General features: G+C 48.2%; 1 protein-coding gene across 3 annotated transcripts in view; it reads left to right on the top strand.

The window, feature by feature from the left end:
- The first annotated feature begins 13,704 nt into the window (after nt 1-13,704).
- Nucleotides 13,705-15,555, top strand: part of CREB3L1 (cAMP responsive element binding protein 3 like 1) — a 44,964-nt gene continuing 43,113 nt past the window's right edge. For all 3 annotated transcript variants that reach the window (XM_030274276.4, XM_030274277.4, XM_030274275.4), the window contains exon 1: nt 13,705-13,946. In XM_030274276.4, coding sequence (XP_030130136.2) covers nt 13,839-13,946 — 108 coding nt within the window. In that variant the 5' untranslated portion in view covers nt 13,705-13,838. The remainder of the gene's footprint in view (nt 13,947-15,555) is intronic.

Here is a 15,555-nt window from a genome sequence, read left to right as displayed (position 1 = left end):
TCACAGGAAGAACCCTCCTTAAGCCCCTATCCTAAAGGTGGCAACTCCTGCTATTAAATAATAATCATACAGTAATAATCACCAGAGGCTGGCAGGGACTTCGGGAGATCTCTGAAGTTATCGCCCCCTCTCCGAGGTGGGGTCACCCAGGAGCAGAGCATGACATGGGCATTAAATGCTTCCAGCAATTGGGATGCTGCAGCCTCCCCAGCAGCCCCCTGCGGCCCAGGAGACCGTCCTGGAGAAAAAGCACTCTCTCGAGCATAGCACAAATCCTTCCCCCTGCAAATAAGGCTGATAATTACTTGTCCTTCTTCTAGTGGATCTGGAGTAGAACTGATCATTTTCTGCTTTATAGAACTTTTTATATAATAACAAAACAGCTTTTAGAGTAACTGAGAAAGAGGCGTTTGCTCACTTGCAAAGTCAGGAAATTCCCTGCCAATGGACATTCTTTGTCGGAGATCCTTTGCCAGCATAGGCTGAGCATTAAGCCCCACAATCTGCATTTTCCTTTTGAATGACTCCCACAAAATAAACCAAATATCACATCCAAGGAGATTTATTACATCCCTTCCGAGGGCGAAGCATTCCTCAGCTACATTCCACTTCTGTCTTTTGTGCTTAGGAAAGGGGAAAAAAATCGCTGTGATGCCTCTGGATCCCACCCCTCCAGGGCTTCTGTCGTTAATAAAGTCGAGCAGCTGGAGCCAGATTTGTCAGACTAGTCCTGAATGGCTGGCTCGCTCCTGCTGCAAAAGCAGCACCATCAGAGCAGCGCTAGGATTCCTGCTTCTGCTGAAAGACTAATAAGTCGTGGCACCACGTTTCCTCAGTAAAACCACCTTCTGTTGTTCCCAGTGACACCTTATCCCCGTGGCAGCAGCTTGCCAGAGTGGATCTTCTCGTTTCCTAGCTGCTTTGCCTTCTCCTGCCTCTGCATGATGCAAGAGTTTGCAATGCTTTTTGGGAGCTCAGATGTGCTCTCAGAGACGCTGCTTGAAGCAATTGCTCTCTCCAGGCTTTGCAGTGAAGCTTTTACCCAGATGTATAAATGAGGATGTGTATAGAGGGAAGGCAAGGAGGTGAAACCTCTGTTGTGTTATCTGAGCTTAATTAACTTTCACCCCTAGGCAGCTGCTAATTCATTGACCCGAGGACTGTAAAAGGGAGCAAATTTGCCAGAGCTCATTAAAAGACCAGAGTTTGGAATTTGATTTTTTTTATTTTATAGATGAAACTTTTGACTGACGTCTTGCTGACTGATATTCGTGAAACAAACTCCATAGATGCCTGTTCATCCTCACTGTGTCCCTTGCCAGTATTTACAGGTATCACTTAACTGGAGCTCTGATCCTGCTTTCTGCCCCAGCCAAGGCTGTGCTAACCAGCTGGTTGTCTCTTCCAGCAAGGTATCAAGTACATTTCAATTTCACCGGATTCAAAAGCTTTTCACAAAATTAACAAAATAACCCTCCCCAAACCAAAGATCAGTTCACACACCATAAAATGCAGTAACTGCAGGTGTTGGTGAAGCCAGCTGTGCAACAGCACAGGGGCAACACCCCATTGCAATGGTGTAATAAGTGGAGAAGGGGAAAAGATGCTGTGTACAAGGGGAGCTGCAGGAAGAACAAAGTGAAGAGGATTGTCTTTTCCCAGACTGCTGGAATATGGACTATCTGAAATGTTCAAAGATCATTTCCAACCTGATGGTGCTCACATCTGTCCTACACAATCAAACTCCCATGCAGAGCAGGAGCCACCTGAGTGACAGTTGCCTTCTTCTCAAATACATCAGGACATTGTTTGCAGGCCTCCGCTTCAAGTACTACTCTTGACCTTTTGTTGATGAGGTTTGACACAAAGGAAACTCATCCTGTCAGGACTGAGACATAGCCAGTGTGAGGAAAAGGCTACAGAAAATAAGGTATGCAGAACAGTGTGGAGTAGATATGCACACCTGAAGATGTGAAGGATGAAGGAGACCATTATGAGCACAATGGAAGAGCAGCCGCTGCCCAGCTGACAGGTGGCTATTAGAAAGCCTACTTTCACAACCAGCCCAGCTGAAGTTCCTTTTATCACTTGGAGCAAATTCACTGCAGCTCCCATCAGCCTTAAAACCATTTCAGATGGGTTTTAAAGCTATTTATAGTGTGGAGGGGAAAGTCCTGTTACGTAGCAAATTCAAAAAGTAGTGTGCACAACCTGGATGTGAGAAGTTGCAGCATATTTGAAGTTTCTCCTGTCAGCCTGTGAGTTGCTTCCCTTTTTTTTCCTTGTAAGGACAGACTGTTGTCCTATTCCCTCCAGCTCATTATCCTCAAAGAAGATACTCATCTCTCCTGAAGAGATTTCATGCATTCTATGAAGACTTTCAAAAATTTGATGGAACTGTAAGCTGAAGAGCAACATGGACAAATGACCTGTCCTACATGGGTTTCACTGTGAACACATCTCTACAGTTAAGATTGTCTACCCCTGTCCTAGGCTTGATTTCCTCTATGCCCTTCAGAGCCCTTCTGAGTTGCTTTTCTGTCTCTTCTCTTTTTAAAATGTTTAACATCTGTGAGCACTTACAGGAAAGTTCCAAGTTTCATGGCATATTTGAAAGCTGCTGGTTTGTTTGGTCTCTGGTTTAGGTAGTGGTTCCCAAGAATAAATCTTTAGCTGTAGCTATGAGGAAGAGAGACTGTTACTGTCTGTATAGTGAAATGACATTTGTTGACAGGAAGAACTGACCCTCCAGGAGAAGATGTTACTGAGGAAAGAGAGGAAGCCAAGTGTCTTCTCTTCGGAGTACATGGATGTCCCCCTCCTGGGTGCACTTATGACCCTCACAACTGTCTCCCCTACTGTTTGCTCTGTCTGCTTCTTTCTCTTTCTTCTTTTCCTCTCTCCCCAGCCACACCCACTATTTAACCATTTAGATATAAAAATAAAAAATAAGAAAACCACCCAACCCACTAGACAGAGGGTTTGCTAAAGAAGGGTAATTTTAAAAGCAAGTCTTTGAGGTCACTGTGTAATTGTACCATTGGGACTATGTGATCTGAGACAAAAATAATCCACTGAGTATCTGGTCAAGAAGGAGAGGATGGCAGCCTGCAGAGAGGGAAGAATGACTTACATGCGATTGACCAGGCAGCAAAAGACCAGGCAAAAGTACTTGCTTGCACCAGAATTAATATTTGTGTAAAATACTGCAAAATATTCTGTCTGTGATGGGATCATTACAGCTGTTGCTCAGGTCATGGCCTCCCTTGGTATGTGCCAAGAAGCACTGGGTACTTCCTGGAAATTTAATGGTCTTCCACAGAAATAAAGATATGATATGAAGTGTATTTATATATTAACTTGCTCATGAGGAAGATTTCTGGTTTCATGTGGAGTTTAGGGTGCTGAGGTTTTTTAACAGTTCTCTATGTTCAAACTCCTGTTTCAGATGTTTTATGATAACCTGAATTCTGCAAAGGGTTCATAGGACTGTAAGCCATGCCCTCAGAATAAAGAAGGATGTTTTCACCCCTATAAATATCAGTTCCTTTCTTTTAAGTTCTTTCTCAGTTATACGTGACAGCAGTAAGTTATGTGGGCCATTCATATAATGTATTTTACCAGTACTTCCTTTAGTGCATTTTAAAGGAAGAAGTGAACCTGCTAAGTGCTCAAATATCTCTGCTGTCTGCTAGTCCTGAGAGTACAATAAAGGGGGTAGGAGGACCACACTACAGTGCTTTGTTTTGTTTATTGTTCTGGCAGAGACAGTGGCAGCCCCCATCACTTGGAAATAATGATGCTAATTCCCAATCATGATTCTCCTGGCTTCAGAGGTGGCTTGGTGACTCCATGCAGACTTTCATCTCTGTCGTTCCTGAGTTACTTTCACACTATCCCAGATAAAAGCACCATAAAAATCAGTTTTATTGTGAAAGAAGTTATATTTGAGAGAAGTGAGTACTCTTGTACATTGATGCCATGCCACTGGCTGGGGGTATAGAGCTTTACCTGAATTGATGCTACTTGTGTTTTCACTCCAAGGTGTCCAGCCATGAACTCTCCAAGATTTCACTGCAGTTCAATATTTTCCTTTCTCAAACCACTGTCTGTGCATGAAAGGATTTATTTTTAATCAGAGGCCAGTGCTGGTTACAGGGGTCTTTACTTTGTGACCTTCAATTCTGTTTCTAGGAGGAGACAGTGGGTTTCAGTACCTATTTGCTGTGGCTGTTTCTGGGCAAGCCCTTCCCAGAACAGATGCCACTGATTCAGGAGGTCTTGCTGCCTCCCCTTTATTTAAGTGCTGGTTACACAGCTCCGCCAGTATCCATTGCTGCTGTAAACCACGTTCAAGGGATAAGCAATTTAGGGTTTGGAGTCATTGTAGACCAGCCCTGGAGACCTCATGCGATTGTTTTTTATCCTTCTTACACCCACAGTTCTGTTAGATTAGTTACTGCACATTTCAGACACTCTCTGACTTGAATTTGAGTTGGGAAAGACACACATACAAAAAAGAAATTTGTGTTGTAAATTAGATTTCTCAGATTTCAGTGATTTATCATGGTAATGTGGCTCAATCTATGCAGTCATAGAAACATTTCACAAGTTCAAACTCTTCCAATACTATTAACTTCCCCAGTGTGGCAGGGTGCAGTGACTGTAGGAGGTAAGGTTAATTTCAAATCATCTGTGGTAGAAAAAAACATGGCACCCCATATGGGAAAGCATAAAACCTACAAAATGAGGATTAAACTAGAAAGCATTCCCCCACCCTAGAGATCTATTTGGGAAGACTGGATTCTTAGCTCAATTATTTTGTGCCCCCTCCTGCCCCTGTACAACTCCAACGGGGTATATGCTGCCTCTTGGTGCAGCTCAGGTCAGTGGGACAGCACTCAAACACTTTCCTGTGTGCATTGTGCTTGCCCACAAGCCAAACCAAAAACTGTAATTCAGAACTCACTCAATGGGGTGATCTAAAAATAATAGGATTAAAACCAGTAAATGATGGTTTCATAGGTTTGCCTGCCTATGTCAGAGCCAGCAGTGCACATTTTCAGCCAGTTCCCTGCAACTGTCAGAAGTCACCTAAGAGCAAGGAAGGCAAGAAATTTCCACATTTCCATGACTTCAGGTGCCCAGCTTTGAGAAAGCTCCTAAATATTCTGAGGTACTCGGAGAAAGGAAGATCTAGCAACATTGTTAGCCCTGTTTGCCACACAAACCAGAAAGTCTCATTTCTCTAGTAGATCTTTTCCTAGAAAAACTGGCTGCTCGTAACTTGGATGGGTGTTCTCTTCAATGGGTATAAAACTGGCTGCATGGCCAGACCCAGAGAATTGTGGTGAATGGAGCTAAATCCATTTGGCAGCTGGTTGCTAGTGGTGCTCCACAGGGCTCAGTTTTGGGACTGGTCCTATTTAATATCTTTATTGATGACTTGGACATTGGGATTGATGAGACCCTCAGTAAATTTGCAGATGACACTAAGTTGTGTGGGAGTGTTGATCTGATTTGAGGGTAGGAAGTCTCTGCAGAGGGATCTGGACAGGCTCAATCAATGGACCTAGGACAACTGCATGAGGTTCAATAAGGCAAAGTGCTGGGTCCTGTGCTTGGGTCACAACAACCCCATGCAGCACTACAGGCTTGTAGAAGAGGGGCTGAGAAACTGCCCAGCAGAAAAGGGCCTGGGAGTGCTGGTCAGCAGTGGCTGAACATGATCCAGTCTGTGTCCAGGTGGCCAAGAATGCCAATGGCATCCTGACCTGTATCAAGAATAGTGTAGCCAGCAGGACCAGGGCAGTGATCTCCCCTCTCTACTCAGTGCTGGTGAGGCCACACCTCAAGTGCTGCATCCAGTTTTGGGGCCCTCACTTTAAAAAGGACATTGAGATGCTGTGCAGGTAGAGAGACTGATTTCTTCTACCATGCCTGCAGTGAAGTGCAGAGGAAATGGCCTTAAGCTGAGATAGGGGAGATTCAGATTAAGTATTGGAAAAAGATTTTCCATTGTTAGGGTGGTCAACGTTGGGATAGATTGCCCAGGGAGGTGGTGAAATCACCATCCATGAAGCTGTTTAAGAGGCATCTGGATCTGTGATGGGTGATGTGGTTTAAGGGTTACCGTGATACTGCTGGGTGGATGTTAGGACTTGGTTATCTTAAAGGTCTCTTCCAACTTTAATGCTTGTATAATCAGCGGATGTTAGAAATGCACAGGTGCAGAGCCATGGCCAGGGAGTTCTTGAGCACTTCAAAGAGCCACTTTCTTAATGACACTGCCTTTGGCCATGTTTCATGTTTTAGGCTGCTGCTATACTCAAGTTCTTGATGAATTAAAAGCTGTACAGGAAATGGCAGTACCAAAGGGACCTGCTCAGTATGCCAAGGAGACACAGATACTCTGGGACAGAGGACCCAGGGACTCTACTGCCTTGCCTTGCCTTGGCTAAGCTATCTGCCTCACAGTCAGCTGCAGAAACCACATCTCTCCCCACTTCTGTTTCCTCTCTGGGCATCTCTCTAGCAATCATGAAGGATTTGCTCAGTGGGTCTTAACAGAAGGCAGCTGATAATTTTTATTTCTTTACTTCAGGTCTCAATCCGTGCATGAAGAGCATGCCACACTTGGCAGCAGCTGTATGATACTTTTTCATCCAGGTAGTCCCTCCCCTACTTTTTACAAGTTGAGAAAATGACACTAGGGGCAATTTCATTCACCAGGGCTTCCCCCAACGTAGTTCCTGCTCTGCAAGAGGGCAGTTGGCTGGCGCAGGTGAGCTCTCCTGAGGCTGGGAGAGCAGTGAGGGCAGTTCCCAGGAACAGCTGCTTGCCCAAGTGGTGTGGACAGTGCCAGCCTCGCCTGGCTTTCCTGCATTCCACCCTAGCCCCATGCACTGCTTGGGCAGGGAGAGGAGGGCAGGGGAGTTTGCTGCCAAGAGTGACACGTCTGTGTGTGCCTGACAGCATCTGTTGCCATGGCAATGCATATTTGAGCCTGAGCCGAGTTGCATCTTCCCTGAAGTTGTGAATTGAGCTTAGCTTTATTTATTTAAAACCAACCATAACGAGTGAAAGAAAGACAAGAGACACATTACAACTCCCCTTGCACAGGACGTAGCCAAATGAGTCAGAGGCACTGCAGGCTTTAATCAGCCCACCTGACGTCAAACCTCTCCATCAGAGGAAAGTGCCGCCTGGAAATGTCAACATGCCCAAATGGAAAGGCCAGAAGGTAAATCTTTTCCTGTGCTCACTCACTGAGTAGGAAAGAACAATTAAAATTCAGCCAGTTCCCTAGACACTTCTTAATAGCACTCTGATTGAACGTTTTTCTCCTCCTGGTCCTCTCCCATCCCTGCTGTTAGCTGCCTGGGGACAGGGCCTATTGGTTTGAAGGATCTTTCTAATGTAGCATCAAACCCCAGATCCTGCAAGAACAAAGTGTTACCACCAGCGACAAAAAAAGGCTCTGCAGGAAAATTTTGTCACTGACATGACCTCTCCCACAAACTGAGTTTTCCATGCCATGAGAGTGGTTCTCAGTTTCACACGTGAATAGGCATGGGTAAAAAGAGCAACTCAGCTTGGACCTATGCCACTTGTCAACAGAAAGTTGGAATGAGGAAGAAAAGCAGCAGGAATTAGACCATTTTTTTGCCAGAGGTGTCAGCCACCTGAGGGAAGGTCAACACCAAGCCTGACAGATGCACCAAAGCAATAGGAAATGATCATGGGCTGTAACAGATGCATGACCTACTGTGAAGAAAAACCCTCCCGCATCCTTTGTAACAAAACTCAAACTTTGGGCCCCTTAATATACACAAGGTAAGAAGGAACCCCCAGCTTTGAGTACAAACAGCCTGTTCTTGAATGTATATCTTAAGCTAGGTGTACAAAAGGGAGAGGGGTCAGCCAAGTACACCTACAGCTTTATGTGCCCCTTTGACAAACATCGAGCTAGGAAGCCTAGGAAAATCATCCATTCCCAACCCACTGGTGTTTGCCAGGGGTGACAAAGGGACACATCAGGGAAAACAAGCACCCAGAGAAGGAGGAAGGAAGGAAGAATGTAAATGCAAACCGCACCACTTAAAAGCAGGGCAGCATTCCAGTTCCTCCAAAGTGTTCCCCACACCCAGCACTGTACAGCAGCCAACCTGGTGGGCTTCTAATCTTCCCAAAACACTTAACACTTCTCCCCCTTTTATTTTTGTCCTAAATGTGTTTTTGCTTTGGTGGCTGATCCTGGCTATGTGCCTGAGACTTTACACTGGGGTTGCTTTTCCCTAGGAGATGTCTGTAATGAAGGTTTCTTCCACCGTGTTCTCTTCCCCTGTAGTAAAAGTCTGTAATTACCACTGAGGGGTGAGGCAGACAGCACTGAAACAATGTCATTTGAACGGGGGTGAGACATGCCTGAATTGCTGGGTTGTGCTTTTCTCCTCACAGGATTTCTTGTGGATCTGGACATTGCTTTTAACCCTTGGCAGTACAGGGAACATCATCCTCCCACTTTCCTGACCAGCCTGTGTGTGCTGTATCCACTTGGTTCTGACCAGGGCAGATTCTGTTGGATGTAGCCAAGATGCAAGTGTCTAACTTCTCTACCATGCCTGAGGGGTCAAGTGGCACAAATCTGCATAGATTGCTCTCTAGTCATTCATGTGGGTAAGTGGGAGTTTGGAGTTGACTCTACATGGCACAAATAGTGTGTCAAAGCAGAGTTGTTGCCATCCCTTGCCCTGATGCATCCAGTCCTGTTCCAGTAGCTCTGCAGCTGCCTCTTGTACAAAAGTCATCTGCTTCCCGCTCCTTGATGCAGGGTATCTTCTTGGGGTAAAATTCAGAGTGTGCAGCTTGTCATCCTCCCTAGGGAAAGATTTGAGTTGTAGGAAAAGGTTAGGGGAAAAGAGGCAATACGTTCCCCCAAGAATGACTCTTCTGGTTGTCTCCAGCCCTGTGAAGTCTGCCTGAATCCCTTCTGCAAGCACGTCTGGCAACCATGAAGACTAAAAGCCTAGTAAATAAAAAGTAGTGCATAGGAAGCAGAGGTGGCCACCGTCTTCTGCTGTCCTGCAGCTTCCCATTCACATAGTGTCTTTAAATGCTAACAAACTGCTGGAAGGAGATGCCCTCATATTGAAGTTACTCTGCACCCAGTCAGCCTGAAAGTTGTTTGAATCCCCTATTGTCATGCCTATGGCAGCCTGTGCTCTTTCTGATGTATAGAGCAGGAAGGGGAGATTGTGTGTGACAAGGCAAAGGAACAGTCTTAGCTTGCCATGAAGAAATGAAGAAATTACAAAGAGATTTTTCCTCCTATATCAGTTACTTCCAAAGTGGTGAGTTTTTATTTCTCATATTTTGTTACAGTACCCATTTGTTACAGTACCTATTTGGGGGCTTTGCTTTCTGTCATGCTGGCAGAAAGACATACAGCCACAGACAGCTCAGCCACATTCCCAGGACACTAAAAGGGTTCCATGAAGGGATGTTCCTAGGATCCGGTGTCTTGTACTCAAGGCTTTCCTTTTCCTAGGTCTTTCCTTCTTCCTTGTCTGTCACTCGGTCCTTGTTTGCAAGGCTGATTTAAATCTATCCAAGAGCCCCAAGTTTACCCCAGAAAGAATAGTAATTGCAGTGCTGAGCTCTGTGGCTTCCCTTTCATTCCCCACATAGCATTAGGGTGCTCTTTGAAACCACAGCATTCATGGACCCTTGCCATATGCAAACATGCAATTAATATGCTCTTCACTTTCCCCTCTACTTCCTAAGCAATATGGGGGGAAAAAAGCACAAGTTGTGGTGCACACTTCCTTATGACACACACGTGTCTGCACTTCTCTTCAGTGCTCCAGCATGGCTCATGCCTACCTGGATTTGGTGGACATTAAAGAAGTGTTTCTGCTTGCAGGCAGACATTTAATTTGATGTCCTATGCAGCTGCACACAAAGCAATATGCAGAACATAATTCATTCCCTCTTTCCGTTGTGGAGGCAGATCTATGAACATTTTTTCACAGGTATTACCCTCTTTTCTGTTTTTAGCAGGGAGCTGCAATGGGTATGATCTCTGCACTGGCTCCCCTCCCTGTCCCGCTGCTGCTTGCTGGTGGTGGGAACAGGTGTGCTGGGTACCTGGCTGGGAGGGCACACAGCAGGAAGAAGGAAATGGAAAGCAGCCGATGCTGGCTGGAGAGAGACGTGTGTGTGCAAGAGAGAGAGTTTAAACCAGCCACTGGAAGGGAATCAAAAGGGAGACACATTTCCTGGTTGAGGCAGGGCTGTGAATCAGAGGGCAAAGAAAGGCTCCAGTGATTGCAAGTCCTTCCTCAAAAGTTACCTTTTGCTAGAGAATGTTTTGCTGTATCACTATCTTGACTTTTTCCTGAGTTTTTAATTGTCCCCATAAAAACCTAAATGAAGACATCAAATCCAGAGAAAAGACAAAGCAAAATGAAGGCAAGACTGTTGCAAAGAGCCAAAGTAGGAGTCCACATGACTCCAGAAAACCTTCATGACTAGGAAGACAGGCTGTGGCAGAAACTGTATATTCCATCCATATGAACACCAACACCGGAAAAATAAGGACAAATCATATCTTTCACACACTTGAAGTAAAAGCTTGTCTTTGGTGGCAGTCCTAAAGAGACAGCCTGACCTCTAAAGCAAAGCAGTTCTAGCAGCATGAATCATTCCCATACCAGCTGTCCAGGCTGCAAACACTACGCAGATGACCACTCCTGTAACAACAGAGCCTGCATGCAGCAGACCAAAAATCACCGACATTTCACCCTACATTCCTCAAGAAACACTCATCCTTGCAGAGTCTGTGAAACCTCTTGGCACAGTCCTTGGTGGGGGAACCAAAAGCTTCAGCTTGGCTTGCAGCTGAATGGCCTGGATTGCTGTCCACATGTTCAAGCCCCGGGTCTGCTTACCTTGTCTTGTGTGTCCTGCTCACAGCAATGCAGGGTGAAGGCAAAGCAAATGCAAAGTGATACGATGAGAGACTTGCAGTTCTTACTCCCTGGACATAAAGGCAAGCTGTGGAAGCAGGGCCAGGCAGGACGGAACACAGGAGAGCAGGATCCCATTCTTAGGAGAAATGGACTGATGATTCACTTCTCAGCAGTGATAAAATTAGCTTGGTTGGTCATACATGATATTTGCAGTACCAAATATTGTGAGGCCGGGAAGACTTACCTGTTCTCAGTTTGACTTGTTCAGCCTGAACATACTTGATTGCTACTTCAATCTCCTGCTGTAGTCAGATTGCAAATAAATCTAAGTATAAAATCAGAGAAAACTGGGCTGGGAAGGAATTTGAATGTTCATGTAATTCAGCCCCTTCCCCAAGGCTGCTTCCTGCTCTGCTGTATCTATGTCCCAAGAGATGACTGCAGAACTTGGTTTTAAAGATGCTATAGTAAGGATGATGCACCATCCAAGTTTTGCAAGCACTGCAGTCACCAGGCCTCTGCTTCAGCAGTGCCACTCAGCCTGTCCTATTCCCTCTTTGCTGCAGGCACCCATGACCAGTTGCAGCAGCACATCTGAGTTTTTCTGAACTGCAGTCACCTCCCCTCACCCATCAACAATTTACCTGTCTCCAAGTCTTTTCTGGAGCACAGAACTGCTTGTCTGGAGAAATAACTCTCCTTTTTGGCCCCAGAAGGTCAGTAGCAACACCCTCTGATCACCTAGATGACATTTCCATTGCCTTTAGTGAACTGCAGTAATGCCTGATATAAGCAAAGCATCCATTTCAAAGCTCTACACAAATGCTAGGGATGGGGGCTCCCATCAGACCTCCAAGATGGGACAGAGCAGCTTTCCTGTTCAACATCAAAACAGGATATTTGTTATGATTCTTCCTTGCCTGCAAAGGTGCAGCAGTCATAGGCAGAGAAGCTGCATCTGGGCAGTTGCACTCAATACTACAAACACTGAGTAGAAGCAGAATTTCAGACCAGGCAATTTTTTTTTTTTTCCTGAGATATTTTAATTTCCAGAATAGATTTCAAAGCTCCTATCTGACTGTGCCAAAGCATTTTCCCTTCAGAGCACAGACAAATAAGTGAGGTTTACTTTGCTTGACCTTTTCTGATGACACTGCCACCCATGCTGTGCAAACTGTAGCTGACACCATCTGAGCTTCCTTGGCCTGAGGATAAATACAGTGTGTGTCCTGAGAAGAGGCTTCCTTGTGTTAGCTTGGGCAAGGCACTGAACCAGAAGCTCTTGGTTTCACCAGTGAGCCTTCATCGTTAGGGAAGTGATATCCGTGTTTGGTTAGTGGCAGGAGGGGAAGCTGCCCCTGCTGTGGCTCTGTCCATGTGCTGTGACCCTGGCTGTCACTCCATTGCTATGGCAGGGCTCGGTCTGTCCACTCCTTGCAGCTGAGAACCCTGCTGACTGGGATGTTAAAGGAAAGGCATCTTCCCTCTTCCTTGGGACAGGTTTATGTCTTGCTGGAGGGTCTGGATGGATTTCTTCTTCCCATCTTAGTGTGGCAAAGGTTTTTGTGTTTCTCCCTTTAAATCCACTGGCATGCACATTAACAAAGGTTTCTTTACCATTTAGGAAGTAGGAACAGCATTATTTTCTCAGCACAACTCCATCCTGGCTGAATTTATGTCTCTGACCTTTTACCCAAAGGGTCTTTACACTTGACTGAAACATAAGGTAAAAGTAAATGTAACTGAAAGAGCTCATTGTGTGTGCAAGTATAAAGGCTTTTGTGTGCAGGATGTGGCTGCTTGTGCAACCAGTAGCCAAGGAGCACCTTGGGTTGTGTTGTTAGTTCTGACAGCCACGGAGAATGTGGAGCAAGAGCCTGGATGGATGAAAACCCTGTGTCCAGTTCCAGCTTCAAATCAGCACTTCTTTGACAGGACCCTCACCACTGGCAACTTCTGGCTAGGTTTTCCCCGGGAGAAATGCACTGCTATCTTTGGGGTTTTTTCTCCAGGTGTCTGTGACCAAGAAAACCCCTCCTTGGAGCTGGGACTCCAGTCTGTTCTCTGTGGGGCCATGGAAATAGGGACAGATTAATAAAACATCAGGGCTTCTTCAACGGGATTATTATAAGTGGTTTTCTTGAGTGTTGGTTGGAGTAATGATCAGAGAGGACAGGGATCCATAATCCTATTTATCTGAAACCATATAATCTTCCTGAAGCTCTTTAATAGTGCCCAGCTCTTTAATTACAGAGCAGCCGCACGTGCGGTGCAGCCAGGCCTACCTGCGAGCCCTCTGCGGGGAGCGGGGGCAAGAAGACCTCCCTGCGGCTGCCCTTCGGGCTCCGATCCCGCGGAACGCCCGTCTTTCCCGCCGCTGCCCCCCGCGGGATGCAGAAGGGCCACCAAAGCCGGCCGGCGGGCTGCTGAAAGGAGGGTTTGTTGGGTTCGTCAAACTGACGCGGCTCTGCCGAAGACCAGCAGCGCCCTCGGGTCCCTGCGCAGCGCCGGGAGGAGCACGGGGGCCCCGGGCAGCCCCCGGCCTCACCCCGCCCGGCGGTGCGGGGGCTGCCCGGGAGGCGGGGGCCCTGCCTCGAGGGGTGTCTGCGCGGGAAGTCCCGCCCCGGCGGCTCCCGGAGAGCGGCGGGGGCGTGCCGCGGCCGCCCGCCGGCCCCTCGGCAGCGGGGCACTGACAGCCGCCCTGCGCGGCACCGGCGCGGCGCTCCGCTCCGTGCCCGCCCGGCGGTCGCTGCCGCCCCGCCGCCCATGGGCCGCCGCCACCGGGGGGCGGGCGGGAGCGTGCGGCCGCAGTGAGCCCGGCCGGCCGAGCGCGGGGGGCGGCCGAGCCCCGGCGCCGCGGGCACCATGGACAGTATCCTGGAGCCCTTCCCCGCCGAGCGGCTCTTCCCCGCCGCCGGCACCGGCTTCCTCGACTTCGGCGACTTCAGCGAGGCGGACTTTCTCAGCAATGTGGTAAGGCACCGCCGGCAGCACCCGCGCTCCGGCGGGCCGGCCCCGGCAGCGGGGACGGGACACGGCGCCGGGCTCTCCTCGGTCCCCGCCCTGCCCCGGGGTGCCCCGGCGATGCAGGTAGCCGGGTGCCCGCCGTCGCACACGGCCAGCTCCTCGCTGGACTGGCCCAGCCGCTGTTACTCCGAGGAGACCCCGCCGGGGAATCTCAGGGCTGTTGTACACTATGGTTTTATGAGCCTGATGGCTGGGGAGAAGTGTGCGGTGCCAGGCGGGGAATGTACGACCTGCCGCGTGTGAGCTCGGGCAGCACCGGTGGCACGGCCGGTTGCCGCCGGGAGAGCTTTGGGCTCAGCGCCTCCTCCCTCCTCTGCCTGTAACTTTTCCTCAGAGTGGCATTTGGGAGATGAAGCATCTACCGCTTGGCGCTTTGGCTGGGCTGATTTACTTTGGAGAGAAGGGTGAGGAGGAAGAGTGACTAGGGAGGAAAATGTGTTGCCAGTCTCAGGGAACCAAAGGGGCATTGTTCACCTCTAGGGAAACTGCCCAGTTTCTCCCAGGAGTCAGGCGAGTTCTCAGTCCAGCAACTCTCCCTGAGAACACGCACAGACTCTTTGCTGTAGTGCCCGAGCTCTCCATGGGAGTTTCCATGGGATCCTGCCGCCCCTCTGCCAGGCAGGACCCAGCCCTGAGGCATAAGTGGGAAGGGCCCCACCCCGGAGGTGGTTTGGAGCGAGGGTATCCAGCGCTGGGCAGCAGAGCGCTGCCTGAATGCGAAGCTCCGCCAGCCTCTGAGCGGCTGCAGCCGTGGGACAGTGTGCCTGCCCCGGACAGAGATCCGAGCAATGGCTTGTTACTCTCCTTCCACAGTGCTGGCACCTCCCGTGTTCCCGGTGTAGCGCTGTGAGCGTTCCTGAGGACTACCCTTGCAGTGGGAGCAGGGAACAGGGAGACGGTGAATCCTCTGATGAATCCACTTCTGCTTTGCTACACAAAAGATATTTGAAGTCTTTTGTGTTGCCTCCTTTGTGAGGGAGACGGTAGAGATGCAGAATTTACATAAATATTAAGTGCACTGCACCAAGCAGAGCACACGGGGTCTGGGAAAGAGATTATGGAGGCAGCCCCATCCCTCAGAGATCTTGCCAGCTCCTAATTTCTGAGATAGCACTGTGCCTCGAGGACTGGTTCCACTGGGCTCTACCAGAGACAACAGAGTCTGCAGTGTTCAGGCAGACCTTCCAATGGCACATCACCCCAAGACTGAGCGCTTGCCTCACCTGCTCCTATCTGAGAGACCTGTTGTTAGGAGTTTTGTGCTTTCCCTAATTCCATACACATCCAGCGTGGATGAAGGTATCCTGATAGGAAGTGCTTTATGCAAAGACCATTTATTCCTTTACCAGAATGAAAATAGTATTGTATTGGCACCAGCCCTTTTACCAGGTGCAACATGGGCTGTGGTCAGAAGTCAGGGAACCCCCAATCAACATAGGTGGTACGTTTTTATAGTTAAACATAACTTCTGCCTGCAAGCAGATCCTGTGAAAAAAGCTTTTGTGTAAGAGTGCCATCTGGTGCCACCTGCCAGGACAGTGTGTTTAAAGTGTGT

This window comes from Taeniopygia guttata, chromosome 5 (genome assembly GCF_048771995.1).
Source record: "Taeniopygia guttata chromosome 5, bTaeGut7.mat, whole genome shotgun sequence".
Lineage (NCBI taxonomy): Eukaryota > Metazoa > Chordata > Aves > Passeriformes > Estrildidae > Taeniopygia > Taeniopygia guttata.
The sequence above is the reverse complement of the archived record's forward strand: the minus strand, read 5'-3'. Positions and strand labels throughout refer to the sequence as shown.